The sequence below is a fragment of the Myxine glutinosa genome, chromosome 1 (assembly GCF_964187855.1).
Source record: "Myxine glutinosa chromosome 1, kmMyxGlut1.1, whole genome shotgun sequence".
Lineage (NCBI taxonomy): Eukaryota > Metazoa > Chordata > Myxini > Myxiniformes > Myxinidae > Myxine > Myxine glutinosa.
This window is the reverse complement of record NC_136261.1, coordinates 147,613,741-147,632,512: the sequence shown is the minus strand read 5'-3', so window position 1 is coordinate 147,632,512 and position 18,772 is coordinate 147,613,741. Positions and strand designations below refer to the sequence as shown.

General features: G+C 45.4%; 1 protein-coding gene across 2 annotated transcripts in view; it reads left to right on the top strand.

The window, feature by feature from the left end:
* Nucleotides 1-18,772, top strand: part of WDR77 (WD repeat domain 77) — a 118,922-nt gene that overhangs the window by 82,525 nt on the left and 17,625 nt on the right. For both annotated transcript variants that reach the window (XM_078777913.1, XM_078777916.1), the window contains exons 6-9: nt 4,518-4,572; nt 4,743-4,814; nt 13,562-13,673; nt 15,382-15,456. In XM_078777913.1, the coding sequence (XP_078634039.1) occupies nt 4,518-4,572; nt 4,743-4,814; nt 13,562-13,673; nt 15,382-15,456 (314 nt within the window). The remainder of the gene's footprint in view (nt 1-4,517; nt 4,573-4,742; nt 4,815-13,561; nt 13,674-15,381; nt 15,457-18,772) is intronic.

Here is an 18,772-nt window from a genome sequence, read left to right as displayed (position 1 = left end):
CTGTAATGGTACGTCAGAGGATGGCACCTGTTGTCATCATATTAAGTGCAAGATGTTCTGCATCGTAAGTTGGTACACCGTGGTCTTTCGGCGGTGTTTAAGCCGGCCGTCTTGGCTTCTGTCACCATTGGCATTGAGTCTTTCGATGTAGGTAGGTCGTTGTGTGCCGGTGCCTTGGCCGAATTCCTTCATTGCTGCATTGTTAGCTCACCTGGTTTTTTATACCACATCTTTGGTTATCGGACCAGCGAATGACGTCATCTCCAAAGTATGGCTTATTCTCACTTGTCTTGGACGATCTTCTACTTCTAGCCTTCCACCGTGCATTTGGTGTCCACTGTACTTACTGTACAGTGCCTGGTAAAATTGATGTAATGGGTTTTTGACCGTCAACGCCATGAACCGTCATGAACCGTCATGAACCGTCATGAACCGTCAACACCATGAACCGCTAACACTCAAAAGCCCATTTATCGCGCCTTATAAAGCAAAACGCAAACCGAAAGCCATGCCTCTCAAGCGAGGCGTGCTTCCGTGGTCACGTGATCCACAGGTGTAGCTCATTATACCCGCACGCGCGACACGCTTTGGCGGTCACGTGACCAGCCACTCTGGAGGCGGGGATCCCCGCCGATGACGTCACCGGCTGGAGCAAGGAGATTCCTCGCTCATGTATTTAGACGATTGCGTGTTTTATATCCAAGCAGAGATGCTTTCACGGCAAGATAACCACGTGACCGGAACCGGAAGCCACAACCGGAAAATTCAAAAAAATAAATTTTTTGAGCTCGTACATCGGATCTCGGCTCGTATCCCAAAGCAACAAACCGCCCGAGCGACGGCTCGTATCCCGAAAAACTCGTACGTTGGGGCACTCGTAAGCCGAGGTACCACTGTAATACTCAAGAGTTATTTCTCATTCACAATGTCAGAAGTTTCAACAGTCATTGTCTATGTCTTCTTCAGACTCGACAACATCATGACTGCAGTTTCTGCATGTAATGCCATTACAGACTCCACAGGCCGAGATGCACGTGACCCCAACCTTGGAATGACGGGTAGATTTGCCTGCTTTATTATATTCACAGCCTTCAGCCAAATCGGAAGATCAAAGGTCACTATAGCGACCCCAGCGCGCCGTATGCACTCTTTCAGAGTGGTGAAGATGGTGTTGAGGTCATTAGGGTCTCCTTCAATAACTGGGAGGAACTCGATCTGTGTGCTCTGCTTTGCATCATTAGCATGGATTCTCTTCATCCAGCCATTCCAGTTGGAGTGTGGGAACTCAGGATCGTTGGCTTTGATCACCCACCCCGCTGCCCAGAGTGTGTCACCTGGAGTGAGGAGTGGCTGATCATGAGCCAGGGAGGAGGAAAGCTCAGCGAGGGGGAGAAACATGATCGCGTTCGTTCCTATCTGTTTCCTGTTCGTAAATGGAATAATCTTTACTTCAGTTCCTCTCAGGATCTTAGCTTTGTCGAGTGCCTTCAACTTCACCCAGGGGAAAGCTGCTGTTGTCTGTGGATCTGGCAAAGGTGGTGCCAGAGAGGTGACTTCGATCCAACCCATTGAGTGAAAGGGAGTGTTTCCGTGAATAGAGACAATGTTTAAATCTATATTGTCTCCAACAAACTGAGTGACTGCATTGTTTGTTTCCCCAACCTCCATAAAGACCACCTGATCATTACTTGACAATTCACTTTCACTGGCTGGCACTTTGGCTGTCATCACTGATTGATCCTCAAGCGCAGCATCAACCGCAACCTCATCATTGATCTGTTCATCGGTTTCCTCCACAATGGTGTCAAGAGTGCCAGAAGTATCTGGAACATCATCTCCACTCCTACTATTAAGGAAGCAGTATTTGTAGTTTTGTGTCTCCGTGTAAGACTCAGTGTATCCCAGCCGGTGGAACTTGTTGAGCATCCATTTTGACCCAAATCTATGATCAAGTTGTATGGCAAGCCCCATTTGGTGTGGCAATACTCCAGACCGAGGTCGACAGGCCTTAATAAAATTCTGCCCCCAAACGGCAACTCTTTCGTCCGTCTTGACAATCGGTCTCAAGAACATCTGAAGGCTTGCAGGAACAAGTGTCAGCTGACTATGGATGTCAGTCATACTGTGTGTGGTGGGGTATGACTTTGGACCTAAATCAATCAAGGCAATATCATTGGATATGAACTTGAGTGCCGTCTTTATGATCTGAGTCTTCTCATCTCCATGGTCAAGATTAGCATGATGCCCTCGCAGAATATTGTCGGTGCCATCTTTGAGACAGAGTACATCTGCCCTTCTTTCCTGTGTTGTGAAATACAAGGTGTCTTCGTATTTCTCTAGAAGTTTTATCTTTAGCCAATGCTTTGAATAAGAAAGGCTCTTCTCTGGTGACTGATCAAACTCCTGCAGCTTTTCATGGACTTGGTCCATGTTCATTACCCCATGCTCTAATTCTGAGTCTAACCATTCGCAGAATTCAATAAAAACTGCCTCTCGCTCCTCATCAATACTCCTCTGTCCTCTCTTCCTTTTTCCTTCCTCATCAGTCTTGGACAAACTGTCACCTCTCGCAAACATAAGTTTGCATCGCAAATGGTACAGTGTTTCTTCTGCTACCAAGTCGTTGATCCCTTCCAGGCGTCCAGTGACTTCAGTGCCCCAGTCATCCCCGCGACTCCGTGCTGTCTTCAGCAAGCTTGCCTTCAGTGTATCTGCAGTCAAATTATCTGGCACTCTGTATTTCTTTCTAGCTTGTGCTGGATTATTTTTGTAGAGCTGGGCTGCTTGGTTGCAAAGAATGCATACATCCTTATACAGGAGGTCAACTGACTGTGATCTTCTAGAACTGCAGCCAGTTGATGAACTGAACTCACAAGTAGTGTGTCATCTCTTCAACTTTGATGACTCTTTCTCTGCCTTTGATGCTTGAGCTGACTTCTTGGTGGTTGCAACAAAGTTGTTGTACAGATCATTTTTACACTTCTGGTGGTACCTCAGTTTTCCTTCCTTTTGAGCCTCCTTCATACGTTCCACAACAGTAACATTTTCGACAGTTTCTGCTTGTTTCAATAAAGTTGAGTATCCCTTTGGAGTTGCCTGTATGAGCCTTTCAGCTGGTGTATCCGAGCGTGCACAGATGAAGCAATTGAGCACAGGTGGAGTAACGTCTTCATCCATATTGCTAGACTCCATGTCCTGCAAAGTAGAAAATGAGATATATTTAGAAATTATTTTTCCACAAAGGAGTGTCTGTGGTGAAATATAAATGTTAACAATCAACTCAGAATCATGAAAAACCCTTATTTGACCCCTCATAAGTTACTTAAGGGCCGATTAAAAAATATAAAAATTCTCGAAAATAATTTTTCGGTACCCGAATTCAACAGCTTTTTTTCTGGGTTTCCCACGGGAGTTGACCTTCAACATTTTAACACATGTTATTACACACCTTTACAAACATATTGGTGAATAAATTTTTTGGTAACAATTTAGTTAACAGATTTTCATATGTTTCCCTTACTATACACTAAAAGAGGAAACGAAAGGCAAGAATATACAAAAGAAGGAAATAAAAGGTCTTAGGGCAACCTTATACAGTCTTATATTATCACACGCCCAGGACAATACAAACACACTTACATGAATGGGGTGGTGGGAAGGAAGAGAAGGGTCCAAGCAGATGGTTCCAGGCTCCGGGTCCGCCGCGAAGAATGGCAGGCAGCTTCGCGTGTCGTTGGCGCGCGACCGGACCTTATAATTATGCGGGGGACTGGGATGCCGTGTACATAATCTTTGTGCCAACTCTCTCTCTCCCAACGTTCGTCTCAGAGGGTACCCTCGCGCAGGTCGCTCCAACAACGTGACAATCAATGGAGCGCTCCCCGCGCAGTTCGTTCACAATCAGCATCCCCCGGCGCAGTCCGTTATCAATGGCCTCCCCTCGCGCATCTCTTGAGAGGGCTTGGCGCTTGCGCTTTTATAACCCGCTTAGAAATCAAGCCACGCTTCATCGAGCCACACCTATTAACGAGCTCACCTCAGCCCTGGTTGGCTGGTGGGGGCTTACCGGCCACGCCCTGGTGGTGAGTTGACGTGGCCACACCTCTTCCCGTGGCTCCGCCCCTTCTTTCCTCGAGCCGACCGCATGGTCAATGGCGGCTTGAGCCAGGCAGCGACCGCTACTGGCAAGCCAAGGAACACAATTTGGAGGAAGGCTACGCCGCAATATGACTTGACAAGGGGACCTACTCTTATTTAATTAATACAACGCAGATTCAACTATTGGGAACAGATCCTTACCTGAAACACATACTAATAAAATAACTAAAGAAGAAGCCTATGGTGTCCTACGTGTTGTAATATGACCTAACTAGGGTGCGACCTTTGACCTTTACACCAAAAATGGGAGTATTTACACGGGATTATTTATAAGGGAATATTACAGATATTTACAAAGTGGAGGGTTCTAAAAACCGCAACAATATTATGCTCAAAAGTTTCCAACTTCCTTTCCTCAGGATGGCCGAGTCCTTCTTTGGGACACCAGAAAAGCGAAGCCAGCAAGTGTAATTGGTGAGATAAACCAAGGTTATTGCAAGTTAAAAATTGCAATTTGCCATTGTGCATTTTTTTCGCATTTTCACCTCATCTCCACTCGTTTGCTTATTTTTCTAGCTCGTATTCATTTGCTTTGCTATGAATAACACTTTTTTTTCTTTACCATGATATTCTACTTCATACAGATGTGAAACCAGCAGGTGCACTCCCATCATACGTCACTTGGAACCCTTTCAGCAGTCGTGCTATTGCTGTTGGTATGCCTTTTACTTAAAGACTGAGTCTTGCTCTAAAATATTTACGTTTTTGGGGGTAGGTAATGAAATACCTTTGTGAAGTCAGGATTGTGTAAATTAGCATGGATTAGCGTGTGAAGCTAAGAAGAAGCCCACCTCGATGTAACTAAGTAGGGAATCTGTGTAGAATAAGATTGTGTGTGTCTCCATACGAGGGGTGGAGCTATGCTAATTAGGTAGGGCTTAAGGATAATCCCCAGTGTGTCATTGCCCCTGTGATTTTTTTTCCCTTCTTTCATTTCATCAAAACTCAGCCAGCCAAGCAATCTGTCCCATTGTTACAACAACGGCCATTAAACCGACATTGCAGCACATTCCATCGGGCAGTACCCAGCGCATTCCATCGGGCAAGTAAACCCTGCCCCATGACCGCCGATGTCATCCGAACATTCCCGAAGGACGGCTAGACTCCGCCTCCAAGATTTCGTAATGGAGAAACCACACCCCGAGCTTTGTGACTAGTTAAGGAGCCATGGAATGATGTAATGGGACGTCAGGATTGGTCGGGGAGTGACGTCAGCAAGGGACAAAGGAGGGTGCACCCTCCTCCCCACCCCCCTCTGTCTTGGTCCTGGGCTGCATGGCGAGCGGCGCATTTTTTGGCTCCCTCTTTGTTCTTGGTGGCGTGAGGGAAAGGCTGTGTTTTCGTGCCGTGGAGAGAACATTTCAGAGCTTTGGGGAGCCTTTGCAACGTTGGAGGGGATGTTGTTGACGGTGGTGCTCTTTGGAGACGGAGGTCGCGAGTAGACCGAAGGAGGCTATCCTGTCAGCTTGCCTCATGCCGGCGGCTGGCTGCGGGCACGACTCCGTGCCATCTTGTGCGCTTCCCGCGCAGTGACTCGGGTTCGGCTCCCACCGAGCTCCTCAAAGTCCTCGTTGAGATGCAAAGTTGAGTGCCAGCCAAGTTGTATATGAGTCTGATGGAGGCACCTTAATATAGGAATTAGTTTTACTTTACCCTTCGTTTTGTTATCCTTGCATTATGTTCATTAAATCATTATTTGTTGACTTTCAATTTCTTGTCCTGTTCGTTTTTGTGTCCGTGGGTCGAGGGATAACCCCGTGTCGGCCGCCTGATCAGGTAAGGCTTCGGACCTTTCCCGCGCGTGCGAAACGATAACCCCGCAAGTTTGAAATACGCCTCAAAGTTAAAGCTCGTTTCTGCTATCTGTCAAGGGGGGGGCTAATCGCGCAATGCGCGCACTTTGAAACCATGCCCGCCAGCGAGCTCACCTCAGCCCTGATTGGTTGGCGAGGGCTCACCGGCTCCGCCCTTGACGGCGGGTTGACAGGGCCACGCCTCGTTCCCGGCGCTCCGCCCCTTTCTTCCTCGAGCTTGACCGCGTGGTTAATGGCGTTTGTTTGAGCAAACCTCAGCTCAACGCAGCGAACGCTGCTGGCAAGCGAAGGCGCGTTATAGAATTGGGAGAGAGAGATTGGAAAGGAAGCGAATGGGGCCTATCTTATTTAATTGATGCAACGCAGATTCAACTATTGGGAACATGGCCTTATCTGACACATAATAAGGAAATAACTAAAGTTCCTATGGTGGCCTACGTGTTGCATATGGACTAACTATGGGTGCGACCTTTAACCCTTTAAATGATGGAATATTATTTACAAGTATTTACAAAGTGAGGGGTTCTCAAAACCCAAATTAAAAGAAACCCAAATCGAGGCGGATTTTATATGCAAAAATAAACGCGGCTTTATTGCCGGACCCCGATACAAAGAAACGCGCCGGTGAATAAATAATATTCCTAAATCGGGACGTCCCCACACCTCACTTTAAAATGCAAGCACAGGGGAAGAATTAATCAAATCAATCGTTGTGTTCTGTGGGTGCGGGCTTATCTCCGTCTAGCTGAGGTGTGTCAGGTATCGTCGGCCGACCACAGCTCCGGTTGGCATGAACCGCTCGGTCGTTGGCGCGAACACCGGCCTCACTGCACGGTCCGTCCCACGCCACAGCACTCGTACGCAGGCACCAGGAGCAAGAACAACAGGGGAGGATAATCGTCGGCGTTCCACCGTCTCTCCACCGTTCGTTGTCGCCCAACAAGCGAAAGTCCAAACGGGAAGAGGTCTCGTCACGTCGGCTCTCTTCCCCTCCAACCAGTGCGTCGCTTCTTTCACATCTTTCGTGCCCTCCTCACGTCACGCACTTCTACAATCAGCGCGTAGCTTCTTACTCGTCTTTCACGCCCTCCTCTTTGATTGGCCGAGTGCGTCGCGCCTTTGGTGTTACGTCATCGGTCGGTGGACAATCAGTGTGGCACGTCCTTCACCTTCTTTACTCTGCCAATCGGCGACCTGTAGCGCAGGAGCATTAGGTTAGGACCTAGAATAAATTAGTAGAAAGCTGATTTTTTGCACAGAGCTTCAGAATACCATGTGGACGCCCACAATATAAAGTCCCACGAGTCCCACCTTGTGGCATTTTCAGAATTCAAGATGGCCGCCGGTTGGATGGAAAATACATAAATATGGATAACTTCAGCCTCGAACCTCATAAAAGTGTACTTTTCGTGGCTAAATATATGTTTTAGCACACTAGGATTTTAATAGAATATATTTCAGTGACCTCAGATAATGATATGTAGATATAATCCAAGATGGCTGACAAAATTGCCACTGCTGTAATGCAAAAAAACATCAAAATCATGATAAGTTTTATTTGCTATTATTTTATGTAATGCAAAATGTTTCACATTGTGACCACAAGACCTGCAAGAGGTAAACAACACATGGGGATTTGACATTTAATTACAATACGGCACAAAAGCAGACCAACTCTTTGATCCCAGTCATCCCAACCTGATTCTAGTGTTTTGGACAGTACCGTGTTAACTGAATGTCACTTTTCTTATTCCTGACTTAAACACTGTTATCACCCTCTAAATCAGTCCCGAGAGTTTTTGCAATTATGGCCATTACAAACAGTACACAAGAGGGTACACTCCAGACCAGACTTGTAGCAAGTGCATCGTTTTCCACACCCGGCCTTGCATCCACAAGATATCATTTTCAGCACTTTCTCAGGGGCGACAGGCCTATCAATCTCGATAGGAACAAGTAGTCCCTCTCTGTACTGCCACCCCCACTCAGTTGGCAGCAGTTCATTCCCCTGCCACTGCTGAACAGCTTGATATGCTCTGTAGCTGTGGAATTTGGTAGCTGCCGAAGTAGGTGGGAGTGATTCCAGCTTGAAACCAGATGACGTCAAAGATGTTCTATGGATTGATCGGAAGTACATGAGATATCGGTGTTTGTCCAGTGACTTCGATCGAGCTGCTCCATACAGCTTCAGCAGAAACAGCTCTCCCACTCTCGCTATTTCTTGTTGAGTGCTTTTAGATCGAGAGAAAACACTCAGGCAATCCCAGTTGTCACCATTATCCAACACTGCAAGAGCCTTCTTCTTCCCTTGATTGTAGAGGGCAGAGACGGTATCACATCCTGTTATTGAATGCACAAACATCAGGTGTTGCTTGATGTTCTGGAAGGCTGCCTGAATTGCCCCTATAGAGTGCACTTGCAATGGGTTCCATCCAAAGAGCATATGGAGGTCCATGTCTGTGGTAGCTTGTGCTACCAGCATCACAAGCAAATCGGTATCGGTCCCCACAACAACAACTGGTGCTGTATCTGCTTTGGCAGTGTCCATGGCCGTTGATACAATCAGGCAATCTGCATCTGCAGTGCTCTGCTTGACATTCACACCTTTGGCTGCAAATTTTTCCATCATCTTTTTAATCAGTCGATCCTTGTTCTTGCCATTACCCAAAAATGCTTTTTTTCTTGTGGTGGTTTTCATTTCCAGCTCAAACAGAATATCAGCTGATGTGTTCTGTTGTGCTCGTCGCTGCTGTTCTGCTACTTTTGTCGATGAGTCACTGCCATACCCATCAAACACGATTATGGTCTGCATCCCATAATGTTCAAGTACGTACAAAACGTAGTGGTCACAGACCTGATCATATGTGGCATTCTCAGGCCAGGGCAAGCTTTGAAGGAGGTGACCCCCATCGAGGATGAAGCGTGCTCCATCAGGAAGGCTGAGGTGGACACTCACTTTAGACTTCAGGATACTTGCCAGGCCACTCTTCACATTCTTTCTCATAAGCCCTTTATCGAACAAGGAGGGTGGTTGTTTGGCAAATTCATGAAGGAGATATCCCTCCATTTCAGCACTCTCCTTGATCACGCATGTGACCCTTAGGAATAGTAATGTGCTATTCACCTCCACCTCAACGCCGCAAACAGTGATCTTGTTTCTGTCACCACTGATACTAGTCACTCGATCGTTTCGTTTTAACTTAACGTCGGCATACGTTTTGCCCGTCATCGCCGAAGCTGCCTTGGTGCCAACCGTAACCGCTTGATCCGCATTTACATTTTTGCCGGCAACCACCCCACTTGCTATGTTGACTAGGGAGTCATGTTCTCCATATGAGAACAGAGAGTGCACTTCCAGCCACTGCAAGAAAGTCTCGTAGTCTTTCCTGTCACGAGCTGTGCTGCTGGCGCGCAGGTCCACATGCTGGTCAGACGTGTGACTATGAACCCCAGTGAAATCTTCCAACGCATCACAAATTGGGATACATCGGGGCATGGCATGAACCCATTTGGCTATTGTGCTGTCTGTGATTCCACGACCATGAGCCAGACCTCCAGATGTTTTCAGCAATCGCATCAAATTTTGTTCTATTGTCTGGTCGCTGAAATTGCCACTCCAGAACTTTTCTGTCCGTCGAATGGTGAAGAACCCTCTTTCTGTGTAGTTATAGAACTGCACTGAAGACATGGTACTTTCAAGGTCTTTCATCTGGTCAAGGTAGAGGTGGTCAGACTTAGCATACGCAAGGTGACCAGCAGCATGGAACAGGGGGATCATTTCACTGACTGCCTGCAGATGCAAGTCCCAATCCCCAGTGCGCTCTGCTCGGATGAAACGCCTGATCATGGACACTTGCTTCAAATATTCAATCCATAGTTTACCGGTTCTACCTTGCTTTTCTGCCTTTACCATGAGAGCATCCATGATATCACTGAGCTGGTTGACACATTCCTCATCTTCCACACTTGACGTGGGGCATTCCCCATTCAGCAGGGCTTTGTGAATAGCCTTAAGATGGGGCAGATCCACACCACTGAGACATTCAGGTTGGTCAAGTAATTTTGACATTATGGCAACTGAAGACAAAAGATGAGCGTGGAGTGCACGAGCATATGCATGACCTGTCATCATATGAATCACAGTGTTTGGAGCATACACGGTCTCCCACAGATCCTCTAAACCACTACCACCCATTACATATCCAATTGCTCCCATATATGACATGAGTAGATGAAAACCCCCAAGTCTTACAACAATATTCTTCAGACCTGGGTGAGAGGATTTCACAATTTCAGCTGCCTTGATATAGAGGGGTTGGTCAAATGTGACAGGACAAAGACCCAGTCCATGCTTTTCAGACAGCTTCTGGACGAAACACAAAGCAGAATAGATGGTGTCAGGTTGAGATGGATCCTGGTTAATGAATGGCAGAATATGAATCTTACTCATTTCGTGATTTTCTCCCTTCACAGCACATTGCATAAAGCCACTCCATGATGGACATTGTGACACAGAGAGAAGCTTACTAACCAGATATTATCCAAGCATTCAGATAATTTGAGGAGGGGTGGTTTGGGTTTGGGAGGTTCATTGGGCCCTATTTTGATGGACTTGAACCCTGGTGCAGTTTTCTTTTTGTACACTTTGATTGGCACTTGTCCAAATTGACCAGTTTGGGCAACATTTTTGTCAACTCCCTCTCTACTGGTAGTGGCCGGTTCCTCACCTGTAGGCGTAACACATGCAATACCACTTAGAACATGCCACGTACCATGCCCCGTGAGTGTTCTTATATTGATGTCAGCATTGTCAAAAATGAAATTTACAAACTCGCCAGCAAGATCATACAACTACTCATTTGTAAGAAAAGCACCATATAGACGCTGAACCTCCCGGTAATCATCTGCAAATGACAAACTACTCAGTATATCAACAAGTTCACGAGATTCGTACTTTCGGTTAATGTACACACCTATTGCTAGCAATATGGGCGATATGAAGGATCGAGGTCGGCAAGCAGATATGATACTGTGTGCAATTGCCATACGCCGGCGTTCACAGACTTCAACCTTTTCAGATTTGGACTTGATAATACCACTCAATAATCGTTTCAGAGAGTCGGGCACTAATTTGTCACTGTCCTGCAATTTGTTCATTGCTGGATATTCAGAACTGACATATGCCTTTGACCTTATATCATCCCGTATGAGTGCCGCTGCCATATCTATGATTGAGTCTTTAGTCATGGTACCCTTCTCATAATTCTCTCTGAGGATGCGGTTGCTCTCATCAAAGAAAGTATATATGGTAGGCTTTCCAATCTCATGAGTACGTACAATGTCCTTCCCAAAATGTTCCTCCAGTTTTTGCCCCAGCCACTTTGGGTCATACCCCTCTGCTCCATCTAAGTAGTCACTCATTAATGTTTCAAGTTCACAGAGTGAATACTGATGACATTCATCATTGTCACGTATGTGCTGGCACAACCTTTCGAAAGCCTCGTGTTTTGTGGCATCAACAGGTCGGCCGGCATGTTGCTGGCCATCCACGTTATCTTCATTGGGACGTGGTTTATCAGCATAAAAGTTGACCTGACAGTCATGGTGATACTTGACCTCAGCGGCAACGAGATCATACTCATTTGAAATGCGAAGTTTGACAGTCTCACCCCACTCATTACCACGATCATCAACTTTCTTGATAACGCTTTGAAGAGATTCCTTGGTCATAGCATCATGTGACCGTTCCCTTCGGTGGTGGGGTATCTTTGACTCCACACTATAGTCTCTCAGTTTCTGAGCACAGTACAAGCAGTCTTCTTTGAGGCTGAAGGTCGGGGTTTTTGAATGCAGTACTGAAGCTGAGGAGTCACTAGTGGAGGCCAACTCATCTTTCCTTTGCCTTTTGTAAGAGTTTATATTGCTGGCTCCGGTGTACTCCTTGCGGCATTTGCCATGGATGGCTCGAGGTAATTCTGATCTCTTGCCTTCAAATACAGGTTGGAAACCATCGTACCTCTCAATACTGGCTCGGATGAGACCATCAAGTCCTTTTTCATGAACTAAAGCACGATCAGATGTAATCGGCTCACCACACGTGGGAATGCCACACAGCTCAGCCATCACTTACTCTTGGCCGGTACGCCGAAAGTCTGTAGAGAGAAAACGGCAAGCATTAAAAATAGCAGAATACACATTCACATAGGCTATGGCTCTCATAATAATAATAGTAGCCATCTTGGATTATATTTACTCATCAATGTCAAGGGTCATACAAGGACATTCATTTGAAATACATGGGTGACATAACAGATATATTGACAGAAAAAGCTAGGTATTACTTCATGAGGTATATAAGCAGAATAATGATAATTGCAATGTTTTATAGTACAATAGGCAGCCATCTTGGCCGCCATTTTGGATGTTATTTACACTTCATTGTGAATGGTCATTCAGAAATATTTGATTGCAATTCCAGTATGCTGAAACAGACAAAAAAGTACACCTCTATGTGGTAAAAGAACAAAATTATCGTGATTTTAATGTTTTTTGCATTACGGCGGTGGCCATTTTGTCGGCCATCTTGGATTATCTCTGCATATCATTATCTGAGGTCACTGAAAGATATTCTATTGAAATCCTAGGATGCTAAAAAATATATTTAGACATAAGTATACTTTTATGAGGTTCTAGGCTGAAGTTATCGCAATTTATGCATTTTCCGTCTAACCGGCGGACATCTTGAATTTTGAAAATGCCACAAGGTGGGACTCGTGGGACTTTGTACTGTGGGTATCCACATGACATTCTGGAGCTCTGTGCAAAAAAAATCAACTTTCTACTAATTTCTTCTAGGCTTCCCCTTCATTTTTGGCTAATGCTCCTGGGCTACTGGTTGTTACTCACCCTTCCCCCGGCCAATCCCGAGTCCTCCTGGGCGTGGCTCTCGGCCTGCCTGTGCAATGTCTGTCGCCATGCCGGTATTGTCAGCCTAAGTGCGTGGTCGCTTCCTGTCTGGCCTTCCCTAAGTTATTGTGGCGGAGGAGCGATTTAATTAGTGTGGTGCGCTATTGGGCCTAACTAATGTACATGATGCGTTGCCATATGGGACACAGGTATGATCACAGGTTTGACACATGGGGGAATTAGCATAGTCCCTACTCTACCTATCACAGGGCCATCCTTGTATGACCACGAATATACACTTAATTTGACAAACAGGCCGTAGAAGATTGACTACGATAATTCAGCTCAGCTTTTAATTGCGAAATGGGCCCAGCCCGGCCGCAGCGGCCTCCACCGGCCTCGCCACCTAGCCTATAACCTTCCTGGGGCCCATCCCGACATTTTTTTTATTCAGAGGTTTCCTTCTATCTCTCACTGTTCAGGAGATTAGCGCGTGCAGACAAACACACAAACAAACAAAAACTTTATTTAATATTTATATAATATCAATATATATATATATATATATATATATATATATATACATATATACACACACACATACGCACATGCACAAAAACCTTCATCACCGTTCCAAATCTTTTTGTATGATTGTAAACATTCACCTATTTTCTTTCTTCCAGCTACAGAGACGGGCCACATTGGCCTTCGAGATTTGAGCAGCTTGGTGATACCACTTGCCCATACTGTTGTACACAACCGCCCTGTTACACGACTCAAGTTCTCTCCCCACAGGTAACTGTGCCATATTGTCATCAGTTTTGTGGAAATTTTAACGATTGGCCTGTGCTTTGTTCCTGCAATTCATGTGACTGTGCTATTATATATTGATATGGAGAGTAGAGTGATGGGGGAGGGTGGGGGGGCGAGGTAGGAGAATAGAGTGGTCAAAAAAGTAATGTTTGAAAAATTTTCAAAGTTCAGGTATATGAATTGAAATATTATTACATTATTTTCCAATTCTCTCTTGAAATCTTCATTCACTTGTCCCATTGCTTTGCTCATTCTGATCCTCCCATTATGTTTTTGTTCATTTAATTTGTTCTGGCTTCCTAACTCCAGCAATTTCCTCCAGTGAGAACCGAGCCGCAGGAGCCTTTGCGGCGATCCCTCTGGTTTATTATTGTCATTGCACACAATGAACACTTTCAGCACATTCCTTAATCTTTTCTTCAATCAATATAATTGGGGGAGGGTGAACTGTACCCGAACAGTAGAAAAAGTTAAGTTTAATGCTTTGGCAATGTCACATTTTCTTGTGGCATATATGAGGGAGGGATCACAGCCTTGCTGAAATTAAATATGCCAAGTTATAACAACCAGAAGGACCCACTCCATACGTGAGCGGCCAGGGAGGTTATATTGTTATCCTTATTCAAATGAAATTCAGAATAACTCTCCAAAATACCTCTCACTGTGTAATTCAAAACACCGCACTGTGCTGGAAAACATGGGGACAGCAATATTGTACTGTACTGTACTGTACTGTAAATGGTGACTCGTAATACCCTCTCCCACCTGGAAGCGGCACTATACGATATACGTTTACATCCATAATTTGCATTCCCCTTCCCTGTCCCCAATACCACGGGCAAAGTTTAAAACACGCCTTTGAACGAACTAGTCTAATGGTGATCGTATGTCACAAGTCTGGATGTAATCGGCCCAGAACTGTAGAAGTAGCACGACAAACAAACAAGCACACCAACATACACCAGTTCGTGCATTATCGTAAGGATTGCTAATTTCTTTAAATTTTCAGATTTCACTCCAGATTTTGGCACTTTCGTCCATAAGCTCCGATCTTCAAATCCGAAGACAGATTCGATTATATACTTTAATTAGTCCGTGTGAGTATATTGTGGTTCCAAGGCAAGGCATTTTTGAGCAGGCTGGAATAAAATGGCGGCTTCAGACCTCGATGAGGGGAAAGCAGGCTGACCAAGGGAAAGCCTTCCACCCCCCTCCCCCACACCCCACCGCTCCCCCCCCCCCCCCCCATGATGAGCACCCTGTTAATTATCTTCTAAAGCGACGTTTAATTTACCCAAATACCCAGTTTTCATTCATGCACTCCCTTTGAGTTCCCTTCGTATGCATGCAATGTTTTGGCTCGCTAGCTTTCATGGTTTTGGAGTTATGTATGACAAACACATACACACACATACACACACATACACACACACACATACACATACACATATATACACACACACACACACACACACACACACACACACACACACACACACACACACACACATCAAATCATTAGAAAATCCATTTCAAATTAAAGCAAATCAAAGTATCAGCAAATTATTTTCCCCATTTTGTTTTGATCAAATTATGATTTATTCTCATTAGGTAATTTATAATATATAATTTGCTGTTGAAAGCACTTCTCTCCAATGACTGAGTTTATTCTATAATGTTTGCTTTGCAGTGCTGTATGGTTAGCATCTGCAGGAGAGGACTGCCGTGTCATCGTGAGCAATGCTGTGGATAAGCTGTCTCTGATGTGAGTACTCGAAATGGCAGAATGAGGGAAAATGGTTTGATCGTTTTGTCTCCACTAACAAGTTCAGAATTACTCCCTGAAAGAATCAGTCATTTGAATGAAGTTTTGTCTCTATTAGCATAGTGGATTTTTGAACTGTACCCGATAATTATTTTCCGCACATATACTTTAATGCACCATGCGCAAGATCCCCTTTTATCAGGAAAGTTTGGTAAATTGCTTTACACGGCACTGTCTTTCTGTAATTGCCTGCTGTATTGCTTTTATATTGTATTGTTCAACACATCCTGTATTGCTTATGAAGATCAAAAAATTATAAACCTTTTTGAAGTGATTTAAAAAGATCTATAAATACTGTTACGTTTATGGGGGTAGGTTAAAGAATACTTTAGGAAAGGTACCATTGAATCGAAATAGTATGGACCGTGTGAAGTGCAGGAGCATTTTGATGTACTAAGTAGGGAAAATGGAGCTTAAGGTTATGTTTAAATGTTCATCATACGAGGGATGATGCTGTGTTAATTCGTAGTAGGGTTTAAAGATAATTTTCCCTGTTTGTGATACCTTCTGTGACCATCCCCAACATTTAAAACAACTGCTGGCCAAGCAAAACAGCAGCCGGCTAGTATTCACGCTCCATGGACATGATACGACAAAAACCCACCCAGGAGAGGGCTACAGTGGTTTAATGGGCGGTTAAATTCCCGATGAAGTTCTGCAAGAATACGGAAGGCTAGTATAGCATCCATTGCAGACCTGTTTGGGGTGAAACCAGATTGTTGGGGGCGTCTACGTTGTACCAGGAGGGGGTGAATATGGTTCAAAAGAACATGAGCCTTCCCAGGGACTGAGAGCAAGGTGATCGAGCGACAGCTGCTCCAGTCAGAGCAGGGGCCTTTGCCTTTGTAAATGGGGATTATTATACCATTTTTCCACTCTTCTGGAACATGCACAGAATTCCAGACATTTATAAAAAGCCTGTGTAATATGTCACAAATTGGAGTCTCAGCACATTTCAGCAGTTCTGTGGTGATGTTGTCACACCCAGCGGCTCAACCATTTTTGAGTTTCCTCACTGCACAGCGGACCTCAGACAGGGATGGAGGATCCACGCTCACAGCGACATTATCACCAACTATGGGTGCCTCTTCCTCCAAGTCGGGGAAGTTAAGAGCCTGCTCAAAATTCTCTTTCCAGCATTTGAGGGTTTCCTCATGTGTGTGGCAGGATGTCCCACTTGCCTTCATGATCGGAATGCTGCTTTTGTTTTTACTTGAATTTCGACCAGGGCTCATGTGCTGGATTGACCGGAAGGCATCCAAGGTCGTTTTGATGAATACCATCCTCAGCTTCATCGGCCAGACTCTATACCAAGAGTTGAGGTCTTTCCGTGCCTTCGCTCGATATACACCTCGAAGGCGCCTTCTTTCTGGGATGTTTCCTTGAAGCCATGCTTGCCTCTTCATATCAATAATGGCCAGGGTATCAGCCGATAGCCAGGCAGTTTCTGTTGCCGACTACATCCGACTGTCGTAGATGCTGTAGAGAGGATAGTGTCACGGATAAGAGGCCAAGACTCCTCAACATCGTCTAACAGTTCGCCCAAAGCATCAAAACGATTCTGGATGGAGATGTTATATCGGGCTGACAGCTCTGGGTCACGAACCATAGCTTCCACGTTCAAGCGTTGCCCAGGTTTTGCTTGATTATGGTATACAGAATGTAGGCAGATATCAGCCACAACTAGTCTGTGGTCAGTGTTTGCTGGAACTTCGGTCCCTCTAAAAATCCGATATGATTTGAAAATTGAACGATCTCGAGATAAAATGTGATCAAGTTCTTTACAGGTGTAAGCATCATTAGAGATCCAGGTGAATCCTGTGTATGTTTCTCCTTCTAAGCCAATAACCTACAACGGATAGGTTATATGAGGAGCAGAGGGAGATCATATGAAGAGAGTTGTCATTCATATAATAAAACTTTCGTATCCTGTACAATCTGTGCCAGAGGATGCGCTCAGGTCACCGAGAATCAAAAGTTGATCATGGGGGGAGACCGATGCTACAAGAGACTCCAGTAACTGGTAGAATATGCCTTTCTCTGAACGTGCAGAGACCTGTAGGGGAGTATGCCACAATCAGAGAAAGGGCACCATGTTTATGCTTTAGGCGAGCCATAAGGAGACGGTCAGAAACAAGGAGCCATGACATCAATGATATTTGGAGTCTTGTCATTTCATGTACCATGGCTTCCAGATAGCCTAATTGGGCTAATGATATGTTTCATGCAGCGATACGTCTAGTATATCGAAGATCAGGAATTGGTGGAGCCGAGGATACGCCACATCTCAGCCTACCATCTCCCCGAGAAAGGGTTTGGGTTGTAGGCGTCGTACTTGCTGGAGAACCAGCACCGGGTTGTCCTACGGGTGCTCGATAGTCGGGGCTCTAACCTTGGTGCTATAAATATTTGCCATCATATTATAGTGTGGGGGATTGACCCTAAATACTTCACTCCCTTGGGACAGGGGGAATGTGAAATGCAGTAGACAGAGCCAGTTCTTCATAAAGTTGAGCAATGTGCCTCCCAAAGTTATTTTTTAAGTTGATGTGCCCAGTTCTTCATAAAGATATGTCAGACATTGCAGTTGATCCCAAAAGGAATTCATCCACCAATGAATGGCTCAAGGAGCAATCTGGGTTTAAGGCACCAGGACCCCGCCTTTAACACCTCTGCCATCTGTTGGAAATGGGGTTCAGCACGAGAAACGAGGCAGTCGGAGTTTTGTTAGGAGAGGCTATAAGAGACCAGGATATAAGGGGCGATAAGAGACATACACTACATGACCAAAAGTATGCGGACACCCGAACATCGAACATGTCATTCAAAAATCATGGGCATTAATATGGAGTTGGTCCCCCCCCCCCCCCCCTTGCTGCTATAACAGCCTCCACTCTTCTGGGAATTATTTCCACTTGATGTTGGAACATTGCTGCAGGGATTTGCTTCCTTTCAGCCACAAGAGCATTTGTGTGGTCGGGCACTGATGTGGGGCGATTAGGCCTGGCTCACAGTCGGCGTTCCAATTCATCCCAAAGGTGTTCGATGGGGTTGAGGTCAGGGCTCTGTGCAGGCCAGTCAAATTCTTCCACACCAATCTCGACAAACCATTTCTGTATGGACCTCGCTTTGTGCACGGGGGCATTGCTATGCTGAAACAGGAAAGGGCCTTGTTGTGCTGACGTTGCTTCCAGAGGCAGTTTGGAACTCGGTAGTGGGTGTTGCAACCGAGGACAGACGATTTTTATGCGCTGCA